The sequence below is a fragment of the Camponotus floridanus genome, unplaced genomic scaffold (assembly GCF_003227725.1).
Source record: "Camponotus floridanus strain SB8 unplaced genomic scaffold, Cflo_v7.5 scaffold20, whole genome shotgun sequence".
Taxonomy (NCBI): domain Eukaryota; kingdom Metazoa; phylum Arthropoda; class Insecta; order Hymenoptera; family Formicidae; genus Camponotus; species Camponotus floridanus.
In genome coordinates, this window is record NW_020229326.1 from 2190992 (window position 1) to 2218339 (window position 27348).

A 27348-nucleotide genomic window follows, 5' to 3' on the forward strand; every position below is an offset into this window, starting at 1 on the left:
ATATATAACTTCTATTTATATAAAATAAAACACAATAATACGAAAAGATAGAATTATATATCACAAGATAATTGCAAGATAAAAACGGAATAAAAACGAAATTCCGTGAAATCTTGCACACGCGCTCTATTTTTCTTAAAAAGTAAATGTCTTAAAGTAAATTAAAAAAAATTCGATACTCTTAAAATTTACGTATAATGCACGTTTTCCGAGTATAGTTTAGCTGACAAAAATTACGTTATAACTAAATAGGATAAAATGACAAAAATGAAGAAAACTACGCTTATAATTTCTTTCTCTCGCGTATAATAGAGATATATCATGTATGCAATAATCGCCTAATTTATTGCCCATAATTTCATAATAATTATCTAATTTATTATACTTATAAAATTGCATTCATTCACACTAGATCCATATAACGTTGTTCTAAGACATACTAAAATTATATAATCTGTAGAATTAACAATTATTATAATCCTTTTAAATGCTTGTATAATCATGACATCGATAACTGTACAAATACAAAATTGTTAGCTAAAGCTATTCTTCGGATTATTGCATATTCATTTTTTATTTATGATTTCTTATCATTTTTTCATCATTGCCAGCTGCTTAAACTGCCTAAACTCATATACCCTTTTTGGCAACATATATGCGTATGTATAAAATAAAAAAAGAGATATACAATAATTTAAATAAAACTATACTTAATTTTTTATATACTCACAAAGACACTTATATCCCAAATTATCGCGATAAGTTGGTTCATTACAATTGAAAAAATGTTAGAGATCGATAATATTTCAAGTGAAAACTGAAAATTAAAAATTCAGCATAAAAATTTCATTGTTTTAAATTTTTCTGTCTCATATGAAGCATTATGCAGAGTATCAAAAAGAAGTGGTTAAAGAGTAAATAATAGATTTATTAAATTGAAAAAGATACCTAATCAACACATTAGATAAAAATTCTAATTTCAGAGATACAAATTTTTCTATCAAAATCCAAAATTTTTTAAAAATATATATATTCATTATAATACTGTTGGATTACATGTTTGCAGACACGGGGTGTCTCATTTTAATTAGAACAGTCTTGAAACCTTACAATTTTTGTCTAAAATTTTTTTTTAAATCCTATCATTTTGAGATATTAGCCTGTTCTAATTAAAATGGGACCTTGTGTGTATATGTATATATTTATATATGTAATATCCAACATATTTTTCCTATTTATCCAACAAAATTATTTTAGTAATTACCCATAATAATATTTTTTCTCTTCCTTCATGGAGACTTAAGAAATTTTTCGAAATGAAAATAATACAATGATGAAAATAATACCACAGATTCATTCATAGAAAGGACACAGTCTACGAATAAAAAATGGAGACGAGTTCTATTCCAAACCTGGGCAGTTGAAAGTGAGGAACGTTGCGCAAGAACCTTAGATTTAACTTTCCAGATCCTTTTCTGTCGCCGTGCTAGGTCCAGGATTGTCGCGCGATTTCGGCAAAAAGCCATTGGTTGTTCGACTCGAATGCGGTTTCCAGCTTACTGGCCGTGGTTGATTCAACTCATCGTATTCCGACTCGTTGTTCTGCTTAATCTCATCGTAGACATGTTCGACTTTCTTACCGTCCATTTCATCGATGCTGTGGTATACATTCAAATTTGGATTTCCCATATCAGCATCTCTATTCTTCAGGTCATACTGCAATCCGTACGCTCCTGAGCAATAATACAAAATTATTATACTTGCGTAAAATTTTATTTATCTCGTCGTAAACAAGTATACTATACCTTTACAATCGTCCTCGTCGTCAGTGCAATTACCTAGTTTAGCCTTCTCAGTATTTATATTTTTAAGAAGATTATTTCGGAATTGGAAGTTGTTTAGTAAAGTAGTAGTGCCGTCGTCAAACTTTGAGGAACCTTGATACGCGTACACGGGATTATCGAATTGGTTTCGTTCTACGATAAGAGGGAGACTTTATATTTTTATTGCTCAAAGGGAATTTGACTTCTCAACGATAGAAATCTTTAAACAGGAGGTAAAAAAAATTACCTGGCGGAGATATAGGCTCGGCTGTATATTGCACTTGAGCTATTTCGTTCTTGAGATCAGCTACTCTGCGACGATGATACATCCATCCAGTGAATGAAATGCCAATTACAATTATAGCTGCAAATATGACTGCCACAATGTGTCCGTATCCTCCCTCTTCTTTCTCCTGAATATTGCGGGAGAATAACTGTTCGTCGCAGTTTTCACCTGAAAAAATATTCGTCAAATATTTAACACAGTTTATTGAAACACAAAGAATATTCTTAATATTCTTTTCACATATAGAGTTAATCTCTCAAGTATACTTTATATATACTCAAGTATACTTAATTATATATACTCTCAGGTATACTTTGTACCTGTATATCCATGCCTACAGATGCAGCCTTCGGCCGGATGGCATGTGAAGAAGTCATTTTTACACTCGCAAGGTTCCATGCAATGATCACCATAATATCCTTCGGGGCAAACTAAAATCGGCAAATGATTTTTTTAAATTCAACATATATTCGATTATATTTTGATAATTCAACATATATTCTTCTTTGTCGTTACAATGTCCGCTATAATTGCCTAAACTTACTCTCAGTACACGTAGTTCCGGTCCATCCCGCCGCGCATCGACAATGACCATCGTTGGATCGGCATTTTCCACCATTTTGACATTTGCAATGCTGCGTGCAATTTACACCGTACGTACCCTCCGCGCATGGTGTTTGACAGAACTTGCCTTGCCAGCCAGGTCGGCATTGACATACACCTGAATTGGAAACAAATCGATCAAGATCTCTTACATAAACATACGATTAGATCGACACTTCAAAAGCTCGAGAAGGATCTTCGACTTGCCTGTCACGTGATGACATTCTCCGCCGTTCTTACAGTGACAATAATTAGCACAGTTTAGCCCATAACGATTCGTGGGACACGGATGTTCGCAAGTCAGACCCAGGTATCCCGGACGGCAAACATACTCGCCAGTCACATGATCGCAAGTCATGTTTCCTAGAGAAAAAAAACAATAATGAGTTTATATGATAAGAGGATTTACATTAAAAAATATTATTTTTAAATATTAAATTTATGTTTTCCTGTATTCGCGTTTTTCTATTTTTTAACGCATATTATCTGTGGTCGTAATTATTTTCATTATTCGTTATTCGTCTTAGCCGTCAAATATAGATAAAATAATGATTAATTGAAATACTCACTGAAATACTTGAGGAGATAAAAACTTTGTCGGTGACAAAGAGCAAGAAATAAAGTTTATGACTATCACTTACGTCAGCGTTTGCGCAATTAGCGGTCAAATTATTTCTCTGCTTCGAATTTTGTTATAACTGTACCGCAAAGTACGTAAGATGCAATCCACACTCAAACATGTTATCTACATTTCCGGATGTGTATATAAATGCCATTATATAAATGAATCTTATAATTTTACTTTAATTGACTCATATTCTCTAACTAATATTCCTCCAATTGCGATATATATTACGGCAAGATGATTAAACTTACGTAAAGATATATTTCCATGGAATCGATCGGTCAAGTGTTTCGATTTATATATTATAAAAGGATATTATTAGACTGCGTATACATTTATATATTTACATTCAAAAAATTAACATGTTAAATGTAATTTACTACAAAAATGCGATTACACAAACTATTTGTTTTAAGCACAATTAATTGTTTAAAGACGCAATCATGCAATTTAATCTGTTATATATAGTTAAGTTATTTGAACGAATTGTCACACATACACATGCAAGAGATATGAAATCTATGAAACGTGAAAATCCCTACCGTTCATCTTTTCCGGACATTTCTCTTTGCATCCCATTCCGTACCATCCTTCTTTGCAGGGTTGCGAGCAATCGGGACCTTCCCAGCCCCTGGCGCAGACGCAACTTCCGGTCGTGGGATCACACGAACTATTATTCATGCATTCGCAACGCGAGTGACAATCTTCGCCGTAAAGACCTTCCGGGCATTTTGTTTCGCATCGAATCCCTGTTTTAATGTTAAAGCAAAATCTGTCTCGAGATTTCTTCGCTTACTGCATAAAACAGCGCATTTATCTTTATCATTTATTTAGCATTTATCATTTATTTACTTTATATACTATTTTTTTCTGAATTAAGATAATGGACGCAATGTAGCTATATTTGCGTCACAAAACAATCTTTTCTGTTTATATTGTAATTGCTTTATAATTGCTTTTAAATAATTTTTTTATTCGATAACGACAAATGATTATCACGTCTCGATGATTGTATATACATAATTTTCATGTAAATATCGGACGCAACAAACCTTGCCATTCTGCCTTGCATCTGCAACGCCCGGTGGTGGAGTCACAGTAAACGGTGTTTTCCTCAACACAGTCGCAAATTTGATCGCATCCTTTCCCGAAGAAGCCCTTTTTACAACGATCCTGGCACAGCGTGCCAGTGAAACCAGCCGCACACGTGCACGTGCCTGCGTGTGTATAGATAAGATAACGCGTGTTCTTGGTGCAAGTGCAGGGAAAAGGAGTTAAGAATCTATATCTCACGCTTATGCGCACAATTGTCTGTACATTTCTTTAAAACGATGTGAAACTTTATCGCGTTAATAATAACGAACGGAAAAAAAATCGTCACCCAAGCACCTTACCATTTTGCGGATTGCAGGCTGCATTGTTAAAGCAGTTGCATTTGCTCTCGCAGTCCTTGCCGTAAGACTTGTCGTCGCATGGACGATCGCACAGTACACCAACCCATCCTGGCAAAATGTCATAGATACGTGTAATTTGCTTCTCGTACTTACCGATGTCGAATAATATCTTCTTCATCGGAAATATATTGAGAGACTTAATAAAAATGTTTCTATAATAGATACGACTATAAATTCTACAGACGAGCTCTCTACGACGAGACGGAAAACATATGAAGAATATCAAACAAAATGGATCGTTTGATACATGCAAAATATTATGCAGAATAGTTAAGAGATAACATTGATAAGACTTTCGAATAAAACGATAACAATAATAAATCTTTCTTTTCTCTAACAAGTCTTCCAAATGAAATTTTATAATTACATCAACTTGGATTACAGCCATAAAATTACGCTTACCGGCAGTACAGTTGCAGCGTCCATTCTCGGGAGAACAAGTGGCTCCGTTTTTGCAGGCACACTTCTGCGCGCAATCCTCGCCGAAGGTATTTTCGGGGCACAATTCACTGCAATCCTTGCCGCGATAACCGGCCGCGCAGATACAAGAGCCGTCGATTGGTGAACATTGAGCGTTGTTCTTGCAGTCGCAACGATTCTGGCAACCTTTGCCATACGTGTAGAAGGGACACGGCCTCGCGCAGGTCTCGCCATCCCATCCCACTTTGCAGGAACATTGCCCGGTCCACGCATGGCACAATTCCGTATGATCATCCTCGCATTCGCAAATCTTACAATTTGATTCAGTTTAATAAAATATCGAGGTGTCGTGAAAATTTTAAATGGAATATTGTTACGAGAAACAGAGCCTCACCTTTGCGCAATTGGGTCCGTAGAAACCATCGTCGCAAGCACGTTGGCCGCATGTTTTACCTATCCAGCCCGGATTGCATACGCAGGTCCCGTTACTAGGAATGCAGATGGCATTGTTTTCGCAAGTGCAATTATTTGCGCAATTTAGTCCGAACGTACCCGCGGGACAGATCTTTAGACACTGTTTTCCGCGTATCAAGAAAAAAAGAGAAATAATATTAACCACGCAATTTAACATCGCATTACGATACAATTAATCGAATATTTACTTTGTCATCGTAAAAGCCCGGTTTGCACTGGCACTCTCCCGTCACGTGATGGCAACTAGCATCGTTATAACAGTCGCAGGTTTGAGAACAGTTCTTGCCCCAGAAACCCTCCGGGCATCGATTCGCGCAGACCGAACCCTGCATAACAGACATTACGTTAAATAATTTTACACGGTATATTTCATATCGAAAATTGTACAAAATCTCTGATTACCGTCCAGCCAGGGGTACAATAGCATTCGCCGGTCAATGGACTGCAGGACCCGCCATTTTGACAACGACATTCCGACTTGCATTCTTCGCCGTGTTTACCCAATGGACATAAATCATCGCACCTGCGCAATACAATAGTCATTAGCGATCATCATTAGTGATCAAACTATGTATCATTTAAAAATACTTATTAGTCAATAAAAAAATATTTTTCTCTTTTATCTAAATTATTTCAATTTTTCTTAATTCTTTTTTAATTTAAAATGAAGAATCTTTTTAAGACCATAAAATGTTCGTAATCATATCTTTCTGAGAAAAAAAGACCGAATAGATATGATTATTTGAGTGACAGTAGATAAGATAAATTATAATCATTGATAGTATTGTATATTATATTGTCGGAAACAAGGATCGAGAAAAAATACTTACAACGGTCCGGTGTAACCGGAGGCACAGTGACATTCGCCAGAAATGTGATGGCACCTACCGCCGTTTCTACAACGGCATTCCTCGGCACAATCCTGCCCATATCGGTTGGGAGGACACTTTTGATCGCAGTACACGCCGGTCCAACCTCTCGTGCATATGCACTTGCCATCGAACGGATCACACGTGGCCCCGTTCTGGCACTTGCAATTTATCTCGCAATCTCTGCCCCATTTACCCAACGGGCATTCTGTTCATACGGGAAAGTTAAAAATAAATCACCTCGTGTTTACACCGCTCGAACCAATTTTTCAGCCTCGTTGGCGTACAAAATTGCACGTTAGTTATTCTCTCTTTGGCAGTCTTTTAAAATAATTCTTAAACATGAATGTTTCGATTTTTAGGAAGAGGCAGAATCGATATAAAAATAACTAATATTGTCTTTCTCAGTCATAATAAAAGTATATTTTTAGACTATTAAAAATATATAAGACTCGAAATATAAAAATAAACAAATCAGTTTTAATGAAATATAAAAATAAACAAATCAGTTTTAATGGCAATACGAGTCAATAACTTTTATAGATTTTTATATTTCATTAAAACTGATTTTTTTATTTTTATATTTCGAGTCTTAATGGCAATACGAGTCATTGACTCGTATTGCCATTATGACTCGTATTGCCATACGAGCAATGGCAATACAAGTCACTGACTCGTAATTAAGACTCGAAATATAAAAATAAACAAATCAGTTTTAATGGCAATACGAGTCAATGACTTTTATAGATTTTTATATTTTATTAAAACTGATTTGTTTATTTTTATATTTTATTAAAACTGATTTGTTTATTTTTATATTTCGAATCTTAATGGCAATACGAGTCATTGACTCGTATTGCCATTAAAATTGATTTGTATATTTTCAGATATTTTCCAAAGTGTGTGTCCTGGATGTTTAAATTTTGTTTTCTTGCATAAAATATCATAAAACACAAACTTGATAAAGATGTAAAATTATCTCTATACATATTATACTCTCCTTGCTAGAATTTATTATTATATTATCCTTACTATTTATTCGAGTACATTGAATCGTGAACCCGACATATATGCGGAGAAATGTATAGAAAGCGCGCGTTATTATTATCGAACAAAGGTTGTACTTACTGAAGTCGCACAACGGCCCGCCATATCCCGATTCACACTTGCAGATATCGGGGGCGATACAAGTACCGTGGCGGCAATCGTCGGAACAGACAGGAATGCAACGGTTGCCGTTTGTGGTTTGCGTGTAGCCTTTGCAACATTCTTCTACGGGTTTTTGTTTCACCAGTTCCTATAAGAAACACACGTAATACATATTACAAGCGACAATTTGTTTTCTCCGATCCACATTTATTGTAAAAACATTAGCGAAACAATCAAATCTCTCGCTCCCTCTCTTTCTTTCTCCCAATCAGATCTCGTTAAAATTTAGAAAGTAAATTTCTTGGAAAATAGCACACCTGTTCCTTGTAAACCGTCCTGTAGACAACTTTATATTTGGAGCATCTCGGTGGGAAACTGAAGCACCACGTGTTCTCTCGCACGGTATAAGGTTTCTGCTCGGATACTTTCACCGTTATCGTGTATCTAAAAAGATAATTGAACAGAATTCCATAGATTTTCCTAATAGAAGCGAAAACTCGAGCGTGTCGAGCGAATATTCGGTACGGTCGCACCGAACGCGCGTATCCCATTCCTACTCCCATTCCGTGAATTAATTAATTAATTATTCAAGATGGAATACGATACTTACGTTTCTTGCCGGGTGCATATGTTCGGTCCTTCGAGAGCCGCCGCTGTTCCCAAGATAATCACGGTGACAATCGCGGTCAGCCGACAGACCGTGGACCTCGTTCCAGCTGATCGATACATGACTTTGAACTTGGCGATCAAAATTCTGACCTTATCGTCGTTTCGATCGCATTATCGCTCTTCCTCGCGTTCGTTCGCAAACGTTCGCTCTGGAAAAAAAAACCCGTTGTTGACCCGACCTGAAAGTAAAATGTGTCGTGTTACAACGCGCTGGCATGTCGCAACAACGCGATTTACTTTGCGAATTATTACGCGAACGATCGCAAAACGCACGAACGTTGCATACCTAACCAGACACGAAAGGAGGCAATTATGCGTTTTATCGAGCTTTACAATGCGGTCTCTATCGCGCTCTCTTCGCAGGAACGCTCGTCTACTCGACTTTATACTTCGCACTCTGCTTTTAATGAATCACGATCGATACTGACGAGGCTGGTATCATACGAGTGTCCAGTTGCAAATCTTGATTTAACATAAACAAACTCACGGATTCGAATTGCGATAATTGGAACGCTATCGTATTCTATGCTATATGTAATGAGAAGCAACGTTACTCCGATAAGACTCGATGGTTTTATCAATTAGCGCGGAAAATATCCATCGTATTTTCTTTTTGCGCGACATGGTAAAATTGCGGGTAAATTATCGCGAAGGATTTTCTATCGAAGGGTTGTCGAGAAAGCGCCATAATTTTATCGAACGAGGACGCGTGTCGATATCGCAACGAGTTGCGAGAAATCTTTCGTTCGAAATATCGATGAGCACTGCTGGTCGACGGACATCGGGATTCCGCGAGGTTTTACCGGGCGAAATTTCAATCGCGCGTTCACGCGACCGGAAATGAGTGCTCTTGCGAGCGTGTAAAATACATGAATCAGAGGCTGCGCACGTGTTGAACATACGGTTTGCTTTACGTTTTTATCATGACGTGACTCGTGCTATGATTCACATTGCAAATCAACCGACTCGCTTCAACGGCGACCGAAAATGCTATAAGGTTAATCGGTAATCTTCTAACAATAAGATCAATTCGATCGCCCTTATTAAGCGGTCAATCGTATAAAAATCATATGAATAAAAGAGCCATACATGAAATAAAAAAACTTTTCTTTATCACTATGCGTGTATACATCGTGTTTAAAATTATGTATACATATTATCAAAGTTGTCACACCTTTTATCTTCATCAAGGCATTAAACATGCGACAAAATTTAAAGAATAATCTGTAAATCAATACTGGAAAAATTTTTATCATCGGATATAACATTTTGAGGATAAAGTATTATTATATTCTGCGATAATTATTTCGTACTATCGGATTTTTATTCCGATAATTCAAACAAAATTTATTTATCATTTTATTTACTTATAATCAAATATACTCGACAAAAGGAAGATTGTGCGCTGTAGCTTTTCTGAAACATCCGGAAAAACGTGGTTTCTCTCGGAATGTGAAGAAATGCAGCTCGACACAATTTGTTCCTTTGTGCGTAAAAACTCTGGGCATCGGTATAATTATCGTCACGACGGGCGAACAAAACACGTGTACGCTCATTCAAGTCTTTACATAACTGTACCTATCACCGACAGTTACGAGTTCGTGAGTGAGACCGGCGAGAAAAGAGGTGAACGTAACGCGATTGTTCCGAGTCAAACGAGACATGTGAGAAGAGTGTGTGCGAGCTACGCGTGCACGCACGTATGTGAATTCACGAAATTCATTTAATGACGTAAGTCATGCATTAGCGAACGACTAGTGTTAGACACGAGCGGATCGCACGAGTCTAAAACGGTATCCGATGATGAAACGCGCGCATACGTACATGCTTTTATTTACGCCTGTTGTTTGTCTTTTTTCAAATAAAAAAAAATTTTTCATTATGCACACAAATGTAAATCTTTTCGTTAATATTCTAAAACGATGAGGTCGATGATGTTTCGAAGATAAAAATGTTTTATAGGAAAGAAAGTTTTCGATAAAAATTTTCGTGTGTTTGTAGCTTGAAATATTCCCGGGTTTCGTCATTCGACACAATCGAACGGAAATAAGCGACCGACCCGCCGTTTTCGTACAGCCGAATTCCAACAGGAGCATGTGCGTGTTTCGTCTACCGCGATCGAAGGGGGACTCGTCCCTTCGACTTGACGCGACCCCGTACGAGGGGAGAATTAATTCGTTTACGTGGAAAAAAAGAGTTCAGGGACTTTGCGGCGTAGGTGCGAGCCTGTGTGCGGACACGAGTCACAGGATGTGGGGCGAGTTTGCGATAAAATGATGCATCTCGAACTTTATCCGCGGGATGTATGTGTGCATCGTTCTCTCTCGGGATCTCGGTTGTACGCGGACAAAGGGACGACGATTATGGGAGTCGACTTACGAGGCCGCGACGAGAATCATTCGATAAAGGGCGATAAGCAACGAGAAAAACATCTACGAAAGAAGAGCCATATTAGTCGTATAAATCGTATCAAGAAGAAAAAATAGAATAACAAACATATTCGGTTACAGAATCGTCTTGATGCAAATAATCTCAAGGAGATGAAATTGTATTTGTCCCGAGCTATAATACAACAGCTTTAAGATAAACTTTTAAATAACACGAGTATTTTTATTCCTAAATTAGATTGTAAAAAATAATAAATAAAAAAAACTTGATTTTTATTTAGACAACTGTCTGTCATGAGTTGAAGGAATATTTCGACTCTTTTCCCCTTCAAAAGTTTATTGAACTGGTTTAGAGAACTGGCAGAAAATATCGCGACCGACTAATTTATCCTTACGTTATTTAACCGCACCTTATAACACGTATCTACTATCGTTATCTCTAACGTTTATCTCTGGCGCGATTATATGATTGATGCGAAAAAATCCAACGACTGATGATCACGAAGCGATACTGGTACGCGTTCACACGAGGTGTAATTAACGTTAAATGCAATCCCATCTGACACAAATCTGTCTTGTGCATATGTTTAATGGGTGAGATATATGCGAGATCGCGAAATCGCTGTACATTTCACGACGTTAGCGATGGACCATCGGTGATATGCGACAGATTAAATAAATGATATATGGACATAGATGTACGTGTGCATTTCGCTATTCATTATCGTCATTTATGGCTCGTTGCGTACGTGAGAACGCACAAAGAGGAATGATACGCACGAATCGGAGTTTAGAGAGCGGGAAACTCGAATCGTCACGGCTCCGTAGCCGCCTCGTAGAATAAGTTCAAATCGAAAAGGAAGTCGTGAAAAATAAAAATTCCGCCCGTTAATTCGTATTTGGAAAAGAATTTGGCTGCGGCACACTTTCCATCGTTACGTTAATAAGGCGAAAACAAAATTATGTAATGCACTTGTAACGCGTTAGCTCGATCCCAGGCTAGAGAATATAACGAAAGACCGCTAAACTGCATAAGCCACTTTCGGAATTAATAGCGATACGCTAGGGCATCTTGCGTAGTTTCTCATTATCGAACAATTAGCTGCATACGTACACAAGTCACTTCTGAGAAGTATGACAAAAGATCGACGCGTGAAACAAAACTTTCTTTCATCATAGATGACATTTGTACACATTGTGTTTGTTTATACGTTTCTAACATCGTAAATATACGTTTCACCAAAGTTATCATCTTACACCTCGATCAAGTCATTAAATACGAGTGAGATTAAATTTGATGCTGTTTAAAAGGTCCGAAAGTCGATACTGGCAAAATTTATCATTCGATAGCGTTGTGCATCGAATCGCGATAAGTACCTTAAGATGCAATAACACGCGACGATGAGCCTTTTATTTCTTTCTTTAGTCGGTAAAAAAAAGTCAATGTTTTAGATTTACATAAATACATTCGTAAAAATGAATGTATTAACGCATTTCGCTCGAAATGCGACAGAGGAATTTGGCGAAAAAAATTCTGAAAAAATTGCGTAGCAACCCTCCGTGGTTGAATGAATTGCTTTTCTTACATAATAGCCGAGTATCGCAACAGTGAAAGTCATCGCAACCGACAAAATAACGCTGTCACAAACAGGTGCAAATCATAATCTACAAACTTAAATTCGAAAAAAATTATATACATATACATATATTTTTATATTTTTATATGCGCGCAAAGACAGAGTCCGCGTTGAAATGAACAAACTTCCAAAGATTAATTTTTTTTTTAAAAGACCTACTTTTCCACGTACAATATCAAAGTGCTGATAATAATAATAAAGAATGGGTAATCAACATGTACAGCATGTTTGTTAATTAGAACGCAAATGCATGCACGAAATAGGTGGATTAATTATGGATGATTCGATTATCGAAACGTTTCATCAAAGCTCTTTTCGCAACGCGTAATCTGTGGGTATAAACCGTGTAAGGAAAATGGTCGTATATCGCATTTATACCAAATGTTTCTAAGCAGCGATTTGCAAGAGCTACCACGAAAGCTGACTGAATCGTCACGAATTATTATTAGAAAAGAGGAGCCACGTGATTCTGTTTTCGCGTATCGATCGATTTGACTCTTTCCGATGGTTCGCGATATCCCTTCGAACGACTTAAAGTGTACAAAGTTTAAATTTCGTAATGAAGCACTTTACATTACATCGTCCGTGAACTTTGACTTAAGAAAACTCTGGACAAATGAACGTCACCTCTCGAGTCAGACGAATAAAAACTCTACACTAATTGTGGCGTTGAGGTGAGAATACGAGTGTCAAAGTACGATGTACTCGTACGTGCATGCGTAAGATGGTCTAAAATGTCTAAATGAATACGCAGAAGGTGTTCTGCGAAATTGACGCTTCGCGACTTGCGACTATACTTGGAAACCGTGACAATCGTACGTTTTACGTGAACATAGCCTTGACGCGCACTTGCCGACACTCGTATCATACTCGGAAAATCCGAGTCACCGTCATATTGTAACATGCGTGGGTACTTTAATCACTCGATGCATAATACACGACGGCCGGAATCGTTTCGAGTCGTCTCGATCGGCCGGAAGTTCTATTTGTGTCGGCAGAGAAAATCGAGTCGCGTGCGTGAAAAAGTTGTTGAAAAATTTCGCGAATTCACGCGAGCGACGTTTCAGCGCGTAAATTTTCCGTCTGATCAAAGATCACCATTATTGTGGTAATTAAACACTAAACAATGTTTCCGGGCTTCCAGTAATAATCGCGTGAATCATCATAACCGCGATCTAGCTGTATCACCGTGTATCCTCGCGTATCCAACGTCAAGTATTTTTCTCGCACACACAATAGGGCGAATTTTTTTAAGAGTAAAAGTACTCCACGTTTCTTTTCTTTATCTCTCGCAAAGATCTCTCTGTAAAGATATTTATATATATATATATATATATATATATATATATATATATATGTGGTAACAGTATTTATACATCTCATTTTTTTCGCGTACCATTCATGTTCGTGAGAAGGTCTGCATTCATTCTACTTGGTTTGTAGCCATGCGGGTAGAATAGCTCCGTTCTCTGTCCACAACTTCCTTTCCCCTCGCGCTCTCACGGCCTTCTCTTTCTCTTTCTCTCTCTCTCTCTCTCTCTCTCTCTCTGTCCCTATTTCCCTCTCTTCTTCCCTTAATAACGTAGCGCAGCACTTTATGACGACCGCAGAGCAACACGATCTTTCCCGTGTTCTCGTTGTGTGCGCACATTCATGGAAGGATTGTCAGCATCATGGAGATACCTTGAGATACCTTCGATTTTCGCGACAGAGTTGAATAAATGAGATGTGCATTGACGATGGAACGCTCCTTTGTCTTCGACTTGTCATTGTTCCGCGCTACCTTCGTGCGACATTGACGCACAACTTTAATTCATACAACAATAACGGCGTCAGTCAAAAGGTTATCGATGGTTGAATCATCGTTGAAAGTTACGTTAACGCAAAGTCTACGGTTAGAAAAGAAAGAGAGAGAGAGAGAAAAAAAATTCGAATAAACAGATAAATTTCGTTTACACAGCAAAAAATAATATAAATGATTCATCGGCTCGGTATGTACGATACGGAAACAGATGATTAACGACCCATGTACCAAGATGGGACCACATTTGGGCCATATTATCATACAAACATCCCTTCTGTACGCATCATTCAAAGCCTGTAAAAAGTCACTCATAATACCAATAAAAATGTTAATATTGGAGGAAAAAGTTTGGCCACACACAAACTAGATATTTTTACGTAATAAGGACGGAATTGCAACATCCTGCGTTTTGCACGAGCACATGTATTATATTAATATCTATGTTCGGCTTACACGTGATCGTCGTGAGTTTCCTTCCCGGAAAAAAAAATAAAAACATCTGCAATTCGCGGCTGGCTATTGTTGCGACAGCTGATCCCATCAAAAAGATAGACTTGATAACATAATGCTGCTGCATTTTTTTCATATTATTTATCTTTCCTTAACAACACACATGTCCAAAAAATGTCCATAGAATATCTAGAAAACAGCCAAAGGATATTTTCTGTCCTCTGGATATCCTCTTGATAATCTTTGGACATCTTTTGTGTGTTGTTAGGATTCAAATTCATAATAAAGAGGAAGAATCTCGCGAATGTCCGAAAAAGATTTCGCGCGTACACGACGCGGATAAAAATAGACGTGATTACTGATGCGGTATCAAAAATAGTCTGCGCGCGCCGAGACTCGCTACAAGGAATCTGTACGTGTATTTTGCAACGCGCGTACGTACGGTACGAAGGCCCAGCGAGATCTGCGCGACTCATCAGGTAAGGATCGAGCAAAGCGCACCGACATTGGCGAACTTGGCGAGAGAAGGATCGAGAGAAAACCGGTCGAGGAGCAGCTAAGCGACCGAATTTTTCAAGTCGACGATACTCCGGAGAGTAAAGTACGCGCTTCTCCGTCACGGAATAATCAGCGTACGAGAGTGTGCATACCGGAGCCAAGGACTTTGTTGTTTGAGAGTATATATTATACAGTGTAATTCGAGTATAATCTTAAATTATTGATAATTGTCACGTGATACTATGCCTGAAACGGATGGAAAATATTTATAGATATAAAATATAAAATTAGAAATATGTTATAAAGTTTCGATAAAAATAAATACGGTCAATTGAAAGATTAAATCGATTAGATTGAGAGATTAGATCTGATATTATGCGCGGGCATCTCGATTCGTCCATTAATCGCTGACAAAATTAACGAGTCGGCTATAAATATATTTTTCAAGCTATTAATTTATATATGCGTCATTAATTACGCACGCGAATGCATTTTCCCCGATTCGTTAAACTGTATACGGTTGTTGCACATTCATCGTTATGTCTACACGGTCGAAATGAGCGAAATAAAAGTTGGACCGCCAGCTGTGTAAAGTTTCTCGTTGAACGAACTGGCAAACATTTATGTATATAGATATAAAATAGATGTAGTCTAGTAATTAAACTGTCGTGAAACACTTAAAGCAACGCTTTCTCGTCATCGTGGCAATTAACACCGATTAAAGCTCGAACAATCAGAGTGAAGCGTAGCGAAAGACGTGCATGAGAATTCACCGCACTGCACGTCTTATCTATGTGTTACAGTAATGTAAAGTTTTGAGTAATTTATTCTAATGACTTTCAATCGCCGGTAGATCGAGCAACAGAGAAGTGCGCATCTTGCATAATGAAAATCTTGTTTTTCCTCTACTTCTTCGCGTATCTCTCTCACTTTTACGTTGCCAGTACGTTCTATTTATACATTGTGACTTTTCAAAAATAAGCTAAATAAATAAATATCTAACCTGATCGCCGATTGCTGCGTGGAACTCTTTGGATTCAACGAAGTCTGTCTACTGGTCAATTACGGTGAACGCAGAAGAAACGTGGCTCTTCCACTGAGAACAGATCGGCGCACGTTGTTTTTATTGCTCCAACATTGCGGCAAAGTTGCGCGCAATAAATTGCAATCGCAAGGGGATCGCGCACATTGAAAATAAAAATCAATTTTACTCACTTTCTCATTATAATGCGCCGCGTGCGAGATATGCGACAGAAATTACACAACGGAGATAACGTAATAAGAGTTGCGCGTAAAAGAAATGTAAACACGCCACGGCGTCTTTCATTCAACTGAAGTAAACCGAAGACGTTCGACTAACATCCGGCCAGTCTCCCCTCTCGCTCTCGGCTGTTAATATGTTCCCCCTCCCTCCTCTCCCTCGCTCGAGCACCCCACTCTTTCCAGAGAATAAAACCAGAGAGCGCGCATGCGCATAATTTTGCTGTATTATATTACATCTTCGCAATCAAAACATCTTTTTTTTTTATAAATTTCCAATGAATCGACACGCTATAATCAATACGTATACCGCTCCCGAAATACTGTACAAAACATATTTATTTAATAATTTAGAGACGCGCACATATACACAGTGTACAATGTACAAGCTCTAGTATTCTTGCGATGCCGCTACTCGGCAAACTGTGCGATTTTCTCTAATATTTATATACAATCACATATTTTTTTTCAACCTTTAGAAATCGGACGAGATTTTTGACAGCCTTCCCAGACTTTGAATTTTCAAACGTATGCCAAAGCGATATTCTAGAAATCTAAAGAAACTGAGACCAATCTTAGCTAATTGAATTGAGCTGAAAAATCTCGATTTCTCGATTTCTAAAGGTTAATACAATGTCGGATGAAACAACATTATTTACTACAAGCGATGAACGTCACGCATTCCGCTCAACACAATGTTATCAATGACGAATTTCTAAAAAATATATTGCCATCGAATATTACTTCTTTCTCTCTTTTTTTCTTTCAATCGCAAATCGGTGTTGAGAGAAACTCGAGACGCAATTAGAATATGTACGGCGCATAAACATACAAAGTTAAAAAAGTCCGAATATTCAGACCCGATTTTTTCTTTTACCTAGTACAAAGCTTGCGCAACATGTTATGTGTTCAAATTGTCAAAAATATTCTATATGCACAAATGGATATGCGTACATAGAAAACAAATGTTTTCATAAAAGGATCTGAGGATCTGTGGTTTTATTTCGTCGTAAAATGCAAAAAGTTTTTTTTGCATTTTAGGAGAAAAGATTGCGGGCATGTTCGCCGAAACTGAAGGCCCAGAATCCAATACGCAATACGGTGGTAGTTAAATATTTACAAAAAGACTTTTGTGCGTATCACCGCATATCAGAAATACGGATTCTCTTTTCTCTTAAGATGTCACAATGTTCCCTTTATGTGCCACACTTAAACATGGTCAAACATCGTGTTAAGAATTTTGCGCTCTAAGAATAAATGGAGATTTTAAGCTACAAGTAATTCGTAAATTGGTACAATAAAGATTGACGATACGATAAAAACAATCTTCGATTATTAATAATAGCATTCATATTTCTCAATGTGCCGATATTTATAACGGAATGCCACTATTGATATCAAATAATATATCTCAAAATCGATATATCATTTTGCTGCGCACAATCTAAATTGTCTGATTAAAACTCGGCACAAATGCTTGGCAGATAAATGTAGAAATAAATATTACGATAGTTAAGATGGAAATATAACTAGAAAATTGTACAAGTGTAGGAGCAGATTTTGCGTCATCCTTTTTTTGTATGTTTTGAATGTAAAAAAACTAATCTTGCATATCTATGTGCGATCTGTATTGTAACCTCAAAGGTGGGTCCCGGAACCTCCATCTTGTCACATAAACAAACTTCAATGTATGATCCTTACCTAATAACTCGTTATTGCACAAAATATCGATCTATCAAATACAAAATACAGACAAATTAATGAAAATAATAATAATGCATTCTCCTACAATATCTATCAAATATACAATAATACTTACATCTCTATATTTTTCCATACCGCTCAAAACCTTTTTAGCGATAAACTTTTTCATATGTGTGATTGTAGCCTGGGCTGAACATCTGATAAATCTTCTTTTTAGGGTCTTTAAACTAGCATTCATACATTCCAAACATACGTTAACCTAAAATTTTGACAAATTAATACAAGTCTTAATCGAATATTCTATTTACGTAAACATGTATATCAATGTTGTAAAAACCTGTTCATCGGTACGATGATAATCCGATTCTGCATGCGCATCCGCATTAGCCCTGTCTTCTTCGACTTCGCCAGCATTGGGTAATATATCTTTGGGACAAGCTAAACCTCTGGCTCTGTAAAATTCTCTTTCCCTTTTGATTTCATCTAAAAAAGAAAGATTTTCTATTAATATCTAGAAAGAAATATACTTCTTACATATGGACGAGTTGAAATTTAAAATAAGATTCGTACTTTCTTGAAGATCGGGAACTAATTTATAGACGATATCTTGCATAGTTCTGTCAAAGCTGATGTACTGAAGTGGATGTGACTGATGTATGACAATTTGACAAGTCGGACAGGTATGTTTCTCTTCTAGATGCTTTACCAAACAACTCTTGCAGAATGTATGTAAACATTCTGTGACAGTGGTAGCATCTATCAAATACCCACGGCATATTTTGCATGTTATGTGACTGTTTAAGGTTTTTAGTTTTATCCTTCTCTCCATGGCACCGATAATCACCATTTAATAGAGAGAGATTTTATAATCTAAAACAATAATTTTGCCAATAAGACCGCATCACAGACATCGACAAGAATGTCAAAGATTATCAAAACGAATGAGAGTAAAGGGAGAAAAATCGAAATGATTATTAATTTATTGCTGCTCCCAATTCATTTCGAGAGGCGTGCGGATATGATTCAGCGTACTAAGCGATCAGAAAGTGGGTTATTGGATTCTAACCTCAATCTCGAGCGTGATTACACAGTGGTCTTGCGCTCCAGCTTATTTGTCACAAAGTTTCGCGTGGAAGATGTTCCGCGTATCCCGTAGCATCTCGATTTTCAGATAAATCACTTGTGGAAATAAAAATTTCACTAAAAATTTGGTTTAAAAACAACTTAGTGTACAAACGTGACTTATATACGACAACAAAACGGACTGAAATGACTGAAACTGACAGAAACTGACTGATCGCGGCGCTGTCCGACAAGAACGTGAATCCGGTGAATCAGTGGATCTCCATATAGATAGACGCGCATGCGCAGCTCTATATGAGTAGATGCGCATGCGCGGCTTTATGCGCTCTCATCAAAATGTTGAATAAAAGGAGTGCTGTACGACTCCCTAAACTGCTTTCAAAGGTATAAGATGTAAAAGTTAATAGATGAAAAAATTAATAGTTTTCTATTTAGATAACAAATTATAGATTCTATACTTATTTGTGGTTCTTCTATTATTATATAGTCCTATATTTTTTATCGGGATTATATAAATAACTTGTTATAAGCTATTTTTTTTCTTCATTATTTCAAGTCATTTAAATATCTTTAAATAGATAGGATTTTAGTCTCATCTATATGTAAATGCAGAAATAAATTTGATATTTTGAAAAACACTGAATTTTTTAAAAAACATAAATTATATGAATTTTTTACTAGAGAAATTTGGAAAGCGCAATATTATTTTATTGGTTACAAATTTATCGATTTATTGGAAACAAAAGTCATATTTATGTGGATCTCCTTTGTACGACCTATACACATACATATACTCTACGTAAATGCTAATTCTACTTTTAGATACTGGATAACAGATAATGTTTATTAAATAAACGCTAAATAAACGATATATACAATCCGCGAATTAAAACTACTTTTTGTTTTTATTGCATAAATTCGTTATTGTCACTTTTTACAAAAAAGATCACTCTTAAGAGATGTATCTTAAAATTATGTAAAAAAAGATCCTATGAAGATATATATATATGTATGTATATATATATATATATATTTATATCATACATATGCTTAAAGATATACGAAAAATAAATTATCTATTGCTAAGCACCTTTCCTATTTATACACATTATCGCCATATCGTATCGATACCGACAAGCGATCGATACGACTCTAAGGCTTACAACAATACTTTGGATTCTTTTCCCGAAACGATGTATTTTTTCGATATAAAATTTATATTGCTTGTTTCCTTTCAGATTTCGCCTTTTATGTGCACGTCTTTAGACTGATTATTTTTTTACAAAATTGTCACAAAACACGTTGCTCGCGATATAAAATCCACGATCATTATCCATTAAAACTAGTCATGTAAAAACACTAAAGATCTAACAACTACTATGATACAGAAAAATACAGTATCCACAGTTGACTAGTTACAAAAAACACAACATCATGCCCACGTTTGATATCCATTTTGTGGATTTTTGTAATATAGACTTTTAATATGATATCGTATATGGGACACATATATTATATAGTCCTGTCACGATAAATTATCTCTTGCCTTTTGTATGTCCGACAATCTTGTAAGGCACTGATTCACATGGCACAATAATATCTATAAATCTATAGATATAAATATAGGATCTATAGAATAGATATAGGCGATTTTTATACAAATATAAATTTGTTTTGCATTGACGCTTAAAAGATAGTGTCCTTTTAGTTTCCGCTCTCGATATTGTTTCTTTTTAATCACATTTATCGATCTCCATAAAAAAATAGTAAATACACGATGTCCAATCTCATGTATATGTATATTGACACTGCTGATGTACGCTATCGTTTCGCACTTTCCTTTAACTCTGCGTACACGTACACAGATCAATACTGATTTATATTATTTGGCGTATTCACTTACTTCAGTCGATAATCCTTCACATATAATAATCTTTCATGTTGACACTCTTCTCGTCTCTTTATTTCCATTGTCACATTCATTTGAATTACTCGCTGCTACTTTATTCGGTTACATTCGCGAATCGTTTAGATTACTTCCTGTCTAAGTAAACAATGTCTAAACGAGTAGACAGTCTTTGTAGTAAATATACGATTCACAACAGATATGGAAATTTTTCTTCACCATCCTCTTCCACCTCGCTGGACTCTTGGCTGGATGGAGGTGTGTCCAGCTGGGGCAGACCGAGATCCAAATATTCCTGATGTCAAAGATATATATGCAATTTATTATTATTATTACTGTAAAAAAACTAATACTTATTTATAGACATGCAAATCATGTGGACATTATTACTTACCTCGTTCGCTGTTATCGTTAATATTCTATCGAGATCCTCGACTAATTCGACAAATGTCGGCCTTTCCGTTGGCTGATAACTCCAACAATCTCTCATGAGCATATATCTATAGTAACGTTTCGAAGAGTAAATTCTCAGGATTGAATCATACATATCGATTGTATTATAAAATCAGAATCACATGTAGAAGGTGCGTCTTACATTTCGATCGAACAGCAAGGCGGTTTTTCCATTCGATGACCAGTTCGAAGTAATTGGAATAGTTTCTCGACCGACGGTACGGATGGATAAGGTGTACCACCCAGGGTCATAATCTCCCACAGCAGAATTCCGTACGACCATCTACGAGTGAAATCAATAAAAAATATTAAAAAGTCAATAAAAAATATTAAAAAGTGAAAATATTTAAATGATTAAAATAATCAAATAGAATCTTCGATCAAAGATAAAAGAATTATTATTGTGCCGGATACTTACACGTCGGACTGAGTGGTATAAACACGATGAAATAGGGCCTCTGGTGCCATCCATTTCACTGGCAATCGTCCGTCCGTTGTCTTTCTGTAATAGTCGTGGCAGTGAATGTCTCTAGCAAGACCGAAATCAGCGATCTTCAATACGTATTCGTCGCTGACGAGAACATTCCTGGCAGCCAAGTCCCTGTGTATACATCTCCTACTAGCTAGGTACTCCATTCCGCGCGCCACTTGATAAGCAAACGAAACCAAATCCTTTTGCGTGAGAGTCTTTCGCTCCTTTGACTCCTGTCCGATAGTTGGTTCATATCCCGAAGTGGGTCTATGATCTCGCAGGAAGTCTCGCAAATTGCCATGCGGGGCGAATTCGACCACAACATAGAGAGGGCCGTTTTGAGTACAGGCACCCAGCAAATTAATGATGTTTACGTGCTTGCCAATCATCTTCATCATTTCCATTTCAGAGACTAAATCCATCATCTCAGTATCTGTATGACCCTCTATATATATAAAAATAAATAAATAAATGAAATAAATAAACATATAAAAATAAAAAAATTAATTACGTTAAAATTTGCTTACCTTTCAACATTTTTACCGCTACAACGCTAGGTATTCCGGACTTGCCAGTATTCGTTTCGGCTCTGACAACTTTGCCAAAGGCTCCTTCGCCGAGAGTGCTTCCCAGCGTGAAATATTCTCTCGACAATTCCCACGCGCTATCTAATGGTAGTTCGTATTCGGACACATTATCGCTGCTGCTGTCTTCAGCAATGACAGTGGACTTTTGCTTCTCGATCTTCACTACCGGCATCAGCAATTCCTCCTCGATCGCATTCTGCGCGTTCACCAGTTTCTGCTTCTCTATAATTACCTTCTTCGTCCATTGCGTCACGACTGCCGCGCGCGCCGTTTCTATCGCGAGTAGCTTTTTCATCTTCTCGCGTTTCAATCGACGAAAGATATATATCACTACGAAGACTCCCACGGCAAAGAACAAGCACAGAATAGCCGCCAAAACATTCACGATGACATTCTGCGGTCTCGGAGCTAATGGTACTCTTTGCTCGTCCAACGCTGAATAAATTGTACAGGATTATTGTAGATATAATTTATCGTCCCAATATCAATTTTAAATGATTTAAATAACAAAATTGGATTACTTACTTTTAACGACACGTAGATAAGCGCTGCTAAATGTTTCCCCTAAAGTATTTTGGGCGATACACGTATACCATCCTTCATCTTTCTCGGTAACATTGTAAAGTTTTAGTTCCTCTGGATTCTCCCCCCCAGCCTGCATCGAAATTTTGTTGTTAATCGCGCTTTTGAGACCAAACATGCGTCAACAATATTTACACACATGTAACATAAATTCGTAAATTTTTCTTTTAGTAAACATTAGAAAGCTTAGAATCATGTATTGACAGTTACGGAAATTGGAAGCCAGAAACGAAAGTCGAGAGAAAACAGCAAGTTTGCATGCAAGCTATTCCCACCTTGACCTCCACCCGTAAGCTCTGATTGGTCTTGTTGACGGTGTCGAGAGAGGTATGGCAACCATGATACCATTCGAGATGACGATGGGCATCGGAGAGCACTTGGCAGATCATACTAGCATTGCTTCCAACAAGTACTGTGCTGTTTCGTGGAGGCCTCGTCAGAATCGGTCGATGCGGTACTGTTTCTATAGAGAAAAAGAAACCCAACCACCATTTTAACGAGTTAGATGTACACGTAGAGAAAGATGAAAAAATATACATATAAAGACTGTGTGCGTCTCAATTTGCCTCATGTTTTACATAGATATACATAAGCAAGTATAAAGAAATGTGTAGAGTAAGAAAAATGTACAGAATATAATATATAAAAGTAATACATAGAGAGTAGATAAACCTTTGTAAACCAAGCCTGTTTAAAATGAACAATTTACATATGTATAATACACATTTTTCCATTTTATAGCTATTTGTGCAATTTATAAATACATGTAATTTTTCTTTTATTTTTACATACAAAGCATATATGATAGACAAAAGAATAAAAAGATCCATAACCATATAACTATAATAAAGTAGATTTTTCCTAGACAAGTGCTGTAAAAAAAGTAATTAAATTAGTTTTTTTATTAAAGTGAAGAATTTTCCTTGTATCAAATCTGGAAATATTTTCTAAATTGACATGTTTAGAGTTTTTCAAAGGATAGATAGTTAGTCGACCCTACACCATTAACAGTTAGTACGATATTACGTCGAACAAATTAAGTCTTGAAGAAAAATTAAAATAAGACGCGATATAAAAGAGACCAGGACCCTCTACCATCACCGCATTAAATGGCGGTTGTACCTTTAGCAGAGGCCCTTTGGGCGGATCTTCTTGATCACCCGGATACTCGGCGACCTTAACCCATTGTATATACGGTTCGAGATCGGAAACAATGGGACATCTGAAGGTCACAATACTGTTGACCAGAGCGGTCACGTTCTTCGGAAAGTCCTCATTGATGTACGGCTTATGCGGGAAACGCTCTGCGGTATCGTTAGCAGACTCTCAGCGTTCGATTCGAGCGTTTACGTAATAAGCGGTTCAAGATCGCGCTGCAGGCACGCTTGTCCGCGCTTCGCGTAAAAAGTAGAGAGGATATAGGCATCTCAAACTCACCGATTATGTCGACTTTGTAGGTATAGTTGATGCATCCGAGATGATTGCATACAATACACGTATAATTCCCGCTGTCCTTGGTAACGAGATCCTCCAGTCTCAAACTCCACTTGGTCCTGATCGCAGTACCAAGATCTCGTCTCGGCTCTTCATTGTTCTTCAGCCACGTGATGTTCGGCCTAGGATTGCCAGTGCTCAGACATCTCAATCGCATCGTACTGCCGGCGGGCTTCACCACCGTCGCGTGCATCTCGTCGGTCTTGTTGAAAACTGGCGGACTCTCCGGTACCGTATTGTTGTGCTCGCCCTCCACATCGCTTTCGCCCTTTTCGTCGAGATCCGTGTCCATCTTGTCGCTGTCTAGATGCAACGATCGCGTTTCAGGCAAATCTACGGAGAAAATTACATATATACGTTACAATGCCAAATAAAATATCGAGAAAATATAAATGAAATAATTGACGAAAGAATACTCAACGTAGAGAGCTTTGAATACAACAACTATTTTTGCGATTAATAAAGTAGATGGATGTAAGGCTTGCAAATATTTTAATAAGTTTTAATAATTTATTTGGCTATAAGTAATAACTTCTCAAGGTTTTATTATTATTTATTATTGTTTGCGTCGTTTGACAGCTCACTTCATTTGAATTTACATCATGTATTATTTTTTGTCTTTATATTTGTTATTTTTATTTTGATTACTGATATTGATAAGGACCTGAAGATGGTCGAAACGCGCGTATATCGTTATTATAATAAACGGAATATGATAGATTAGAACATTTCTGTGATAACCGTTTTATTTTTATTTTTCGCAACCAGTCATCTCTGCGTTGGTCCTTTAAGCCTTTTATTTATATTTTTGATTGATTTATCTTGTGGACCTTTGCATTATTATTTTTAATATAAGTAATAATTTGTCTTTTAATCGAAATTCATTATTTACGATTATATATTTAAAAACAATTATTTATAAATTTGATTTCCAAATTTTAATTTGTTCTCTTCCTTGAAAATCGTCTTAAATTCAATTGTCAAAACACGATTTGCCTTTTTTTCACATCTCCATCACATAAATCGCAAATCATGTCTTTTATATTCATTGTCTGTGTGTACATAAATGTTTTTTCTTACAGATAAAAAAAAATTTATATTAATACATAAAGAATATTAGATAGGTTTAATAGATATCGAAGATATTTAAAAAAATTGAAAAACACGCTCATTTCCATTTTCCGATTTAAAAGTTTTTCTAATTGGAAAAATAGTAATCCATCCAATCCATCCGGATAGCGAACAAATCTTGTGTCATTTAATAGTATGATATCGATTTTCGCAAAAGAACTGAACTTACTTCTGGTTTCAATCTCGAGATCATTGCTCTCCTCTTCCGGTCTGAGTAAACTCTTTACACCGCTGGTTTCTTCAGGCTCGTTCTGAAAACCGTCGTTTTGCAGAGTCTCGATACGAACGGTCACGTTTCTCCACTCGACGGTCTCGTTCGACTCTAGTCTACAACCGTAGACGCCCGCGTCGTCCAAGTCGACGTATTTGAACTTGACAGATTGCTTCGTCACGCGCATCCTCGTGGTAGACCGCAACGCTTCATCGTCCTTATACCATTCTATCTGGACGCCGGGATTTCGCTGGCAACGTAGCAAAAGCTTCTCACCCACGGGCATCGCTACATCGGCATTAATTGCATCTGCAACGTAAATAATATGCATTCTATTATGCGTATATATGTGTGTGTGTGTGTGTGTGACGATAGCAAATATGCATCCAATCTATCCCTCGGATATATTGCACGCGATGCAACGCGATGCAATACGATGCTAATAACGAGGCGAAGAGTATGCGGATTTTTATCGCCGAGGTTATTCTGCTTTTCTTCAGACACGACTTCCGCGAGGCAAATAATTAGATTCGTAATTTCCGCCTTGGATTATAGTTGTATGCTGATTCAACGATGTCGGATCGATCATGGTTGATGCCGAGCGGTTCTTGCCCCTTCTGACTTTTCGCGCGAAATAATTCGCGTTCGTTCGAAACAAAATATTATAAATTGGTCGCTGGATGAATGAAATAAATTTAAATCAAATTAATTAGCCTCTCTAATTATCTTTAATTAACAAACGTTGGCTTCCCATCGCTTCGTATCGATTTTTGCGCCGTCGAGACGCGACGATCTATAATAATCGTCGCCGCGAGAGCTCGCGGAAGTCGGAGAGAAAATGTATTTGCGAGTCTGACGAGTGCAAAACGACGAGACGAGACGATGCTTGGCTCGCATCAGTCGGGTCTACCATCGCGATATTCCGGCTAGCTTGATCAAGGAAACTCATTTTCCTGCCCGGCTCATTCATGAGGCTGACCGGCCGGAGTATCGCCATTTGGCAGACAGCCAGAAGTGAATCGCGACACACTGTCCCTTCCGACGTTCCATCTGGAATCTTTTTGCCCCTCTGTCCCCAGAATGCGTCGGGAACTAAATTTAGAGCTATCCCCCGTGACCCCTCGTCGTCGCTCCCTCCTCTGTGAATCGCCCTATGATTACGATCACTAATAGTACTACGAAGCGCGTCTTCATCCGAGCACAAGAGTGTCGCGCTCGATAACTCTGCGAGTGATTCCGAAATTTTAATTGATAAAAAACGCAATTTTTTTTTCATCGATGAAACGTTTAATAAGATTTGTGTCCATTTCTTTCTTA

At 37.2% G+C, this 27348-nt stretch overlaps 3 protein-coding genes across 10 annotated transcripts in view; all 3 read right to left on the bottom strand.

The window, feature by feature from the left end:
* Window positions 1-1265: 1265 nt before the first annotated feature.
* On the bottom strand, window positions 1266-16505 carry LOC105249954 (protein draper). Of its 6 annotated transcripts, none has more exons than XM_025408295.1 (19): window positions 16364-16505; window positions 16152-16244; window positions 8314-8521; window positions 8021-8147; window positions 7683-7851; window positions 6516-6762; window positions 6088-6208; window positions 5874-6011; window positions 5606-5785; window positions 5194-5521; window positions 4732-4839; window positions 4390-4554; window positions 3880-4086; window positions 2920-3075; window positions 2654-2830; window positions 2430-2540; window positions 2071-2277; window positions 1806-1976; window positions 1267-1733 (listed from the first exon to the last, which is right to left on the bottom strand). In XM_025408295.1, the coding sequence occupies exons 3-19, from the start codon at window positions 8430-8432 to the stop codon at window positions 1456-1458; spliced, it is 3009 nt and encodes a 1002-aa protein (XP_025264080.1). In that variant the 5' UTR covers window positions 8433-8521; window positions 16152-16244; window positions 16364-16505; the 3' UTR covers window positions 1267-1455. The 6 variants fall into 6 exon arrangements, with proteins under 6 accessions (XP_025264081.1, XP_025264080.1, XP_011254072.1 ...); XM_011255770.3 differs by having other exon boundaries at window positions 8314-8551; XM_011255769.3 differs by having other exon boundaries at window positions 8314-8551; window positions 16152-16497.
* Window positions 16506-16617: 112 nt separating this feature from the next.
* Window positions 16618-19431, bottom strand: LOC105249955 (polycomb group RING finger protein 3). The gene is made up of 5 exons (XM_011255773.3): window positions 19179-19431; window positions 18683-18982; window positions 18450-18595; window positions 18228-18371; window positions 16618-18140 (listed from the first exon to the last, which is right to left on the bottom strand). Exons 2-5 carry the CDS (start codon window positions 18957-18959, stop codon window positions 18009-18011), a joined length of 699 nt encoding a protein of 232 aa, XP_011254075.1. The 5' UTR covers window positions 18960-18982; window positions 19179-19431; the 3' UTR covers window positions 16618-18008.
* A 1549-nt stretch (window positions 19432-20980) lies between these two features.
* Window positions 20981-27348, bottom strand: part of LOC105249959 (fibroblast growth factor receptor homolog 1) — a 35825-nt gene continuing 29457 nt past the window's right edge. For 2 of the 3 annotated variants that reach the window (XM_011255777.3, XM_011255778.3), the window contains exons 3-11: window positions 25990-26340; window positions 24633-25022; window positions 23471-23658; window positions 23139-23268; window positions 22554-23048; window positions 21973-22471; window positions 21697-21837; window positions 21496-21601; window positions 20981-21396 (exon numbers count right to left, since the gene is read on the bottom strand). In XM_011255777.3, coding sequence (XP_011254079.1) covers window positions 21292-21396; window positions 21496-21601; window positions 21697-21837; window positions 21973-22471; window positions 22554-23048; window positions 23139-23268; window positions 23471-23658; window positions 24633-25022; window positions 25990-26340 — 2405 coding nt within the window. In that variant the 3' untranslated portion in view covers window positions 20981-21291. Of the gene's footprint in view, window positions 21397-21495; window positions 21602-21696; window positions 21838-21972; window positions 22472-22553; window positions 23049-23138; window positions 23269-23470; window positions 23659-24317; window positions 24500-24632; window positions 25023-25989; window positions 26341-27348 lie in introns of all 3 variants that reach the window. The other variant, XM_011255780.3, reaches the window with a different exon arrangement.

What these genes read in the sequence shown, in the direction of transcription:
- LOC105249954 (XM_025408296.1), bottom strand. Translation starts at nt 8,432, where the DNA reads ATGTATCGATCAGCTGGAACGAGGTCCACGGTCTGTCGGCTGACCGCG. An exon ending in ATGCAAGGCAGAATGGCAAG is followed by an intron (nt 4,087 to 4,389) that starts GTTTGTTGCGTC and finishes ACATTAAAACAG; the next exon opens with GGATTCGATGCGAAACAAAA. An exon ending in CGACGAGGACGATTGTAAAG is followed by an intron (nt 1,734 to 1,805) that starts GTATAGTATACT and finishes ATTATTGCTCAG; the next exon opens with GAGCGTACGGATTGCAGTAT.
- LOC105249955 (XM_011255773.3), bottom strand. Translation starts at nt 18,959, where the DNA reads ATGGTGATTATCGGTGCCATGGAGAGAAGGATAAAACTAAAAACCTTA. An exon ending in AGTTCCCGATCTTCAAGAAA is followed by an intron (nt 18,596 to 18,682) that starts GTACGAATCTTA and finishes TTTCTTTTTTAG; the next exon opens with ATGAAATCAAAAGGGAAAGA. An exon ending in GTATGGAAAAATATAGAGAT is followed by an intron (nt 18,141 to 18,227) that starts GTAAGTATTATT and finishes TGTATTTGATAG; the next exon opens with ATCGATATTTTGTGCAATAA.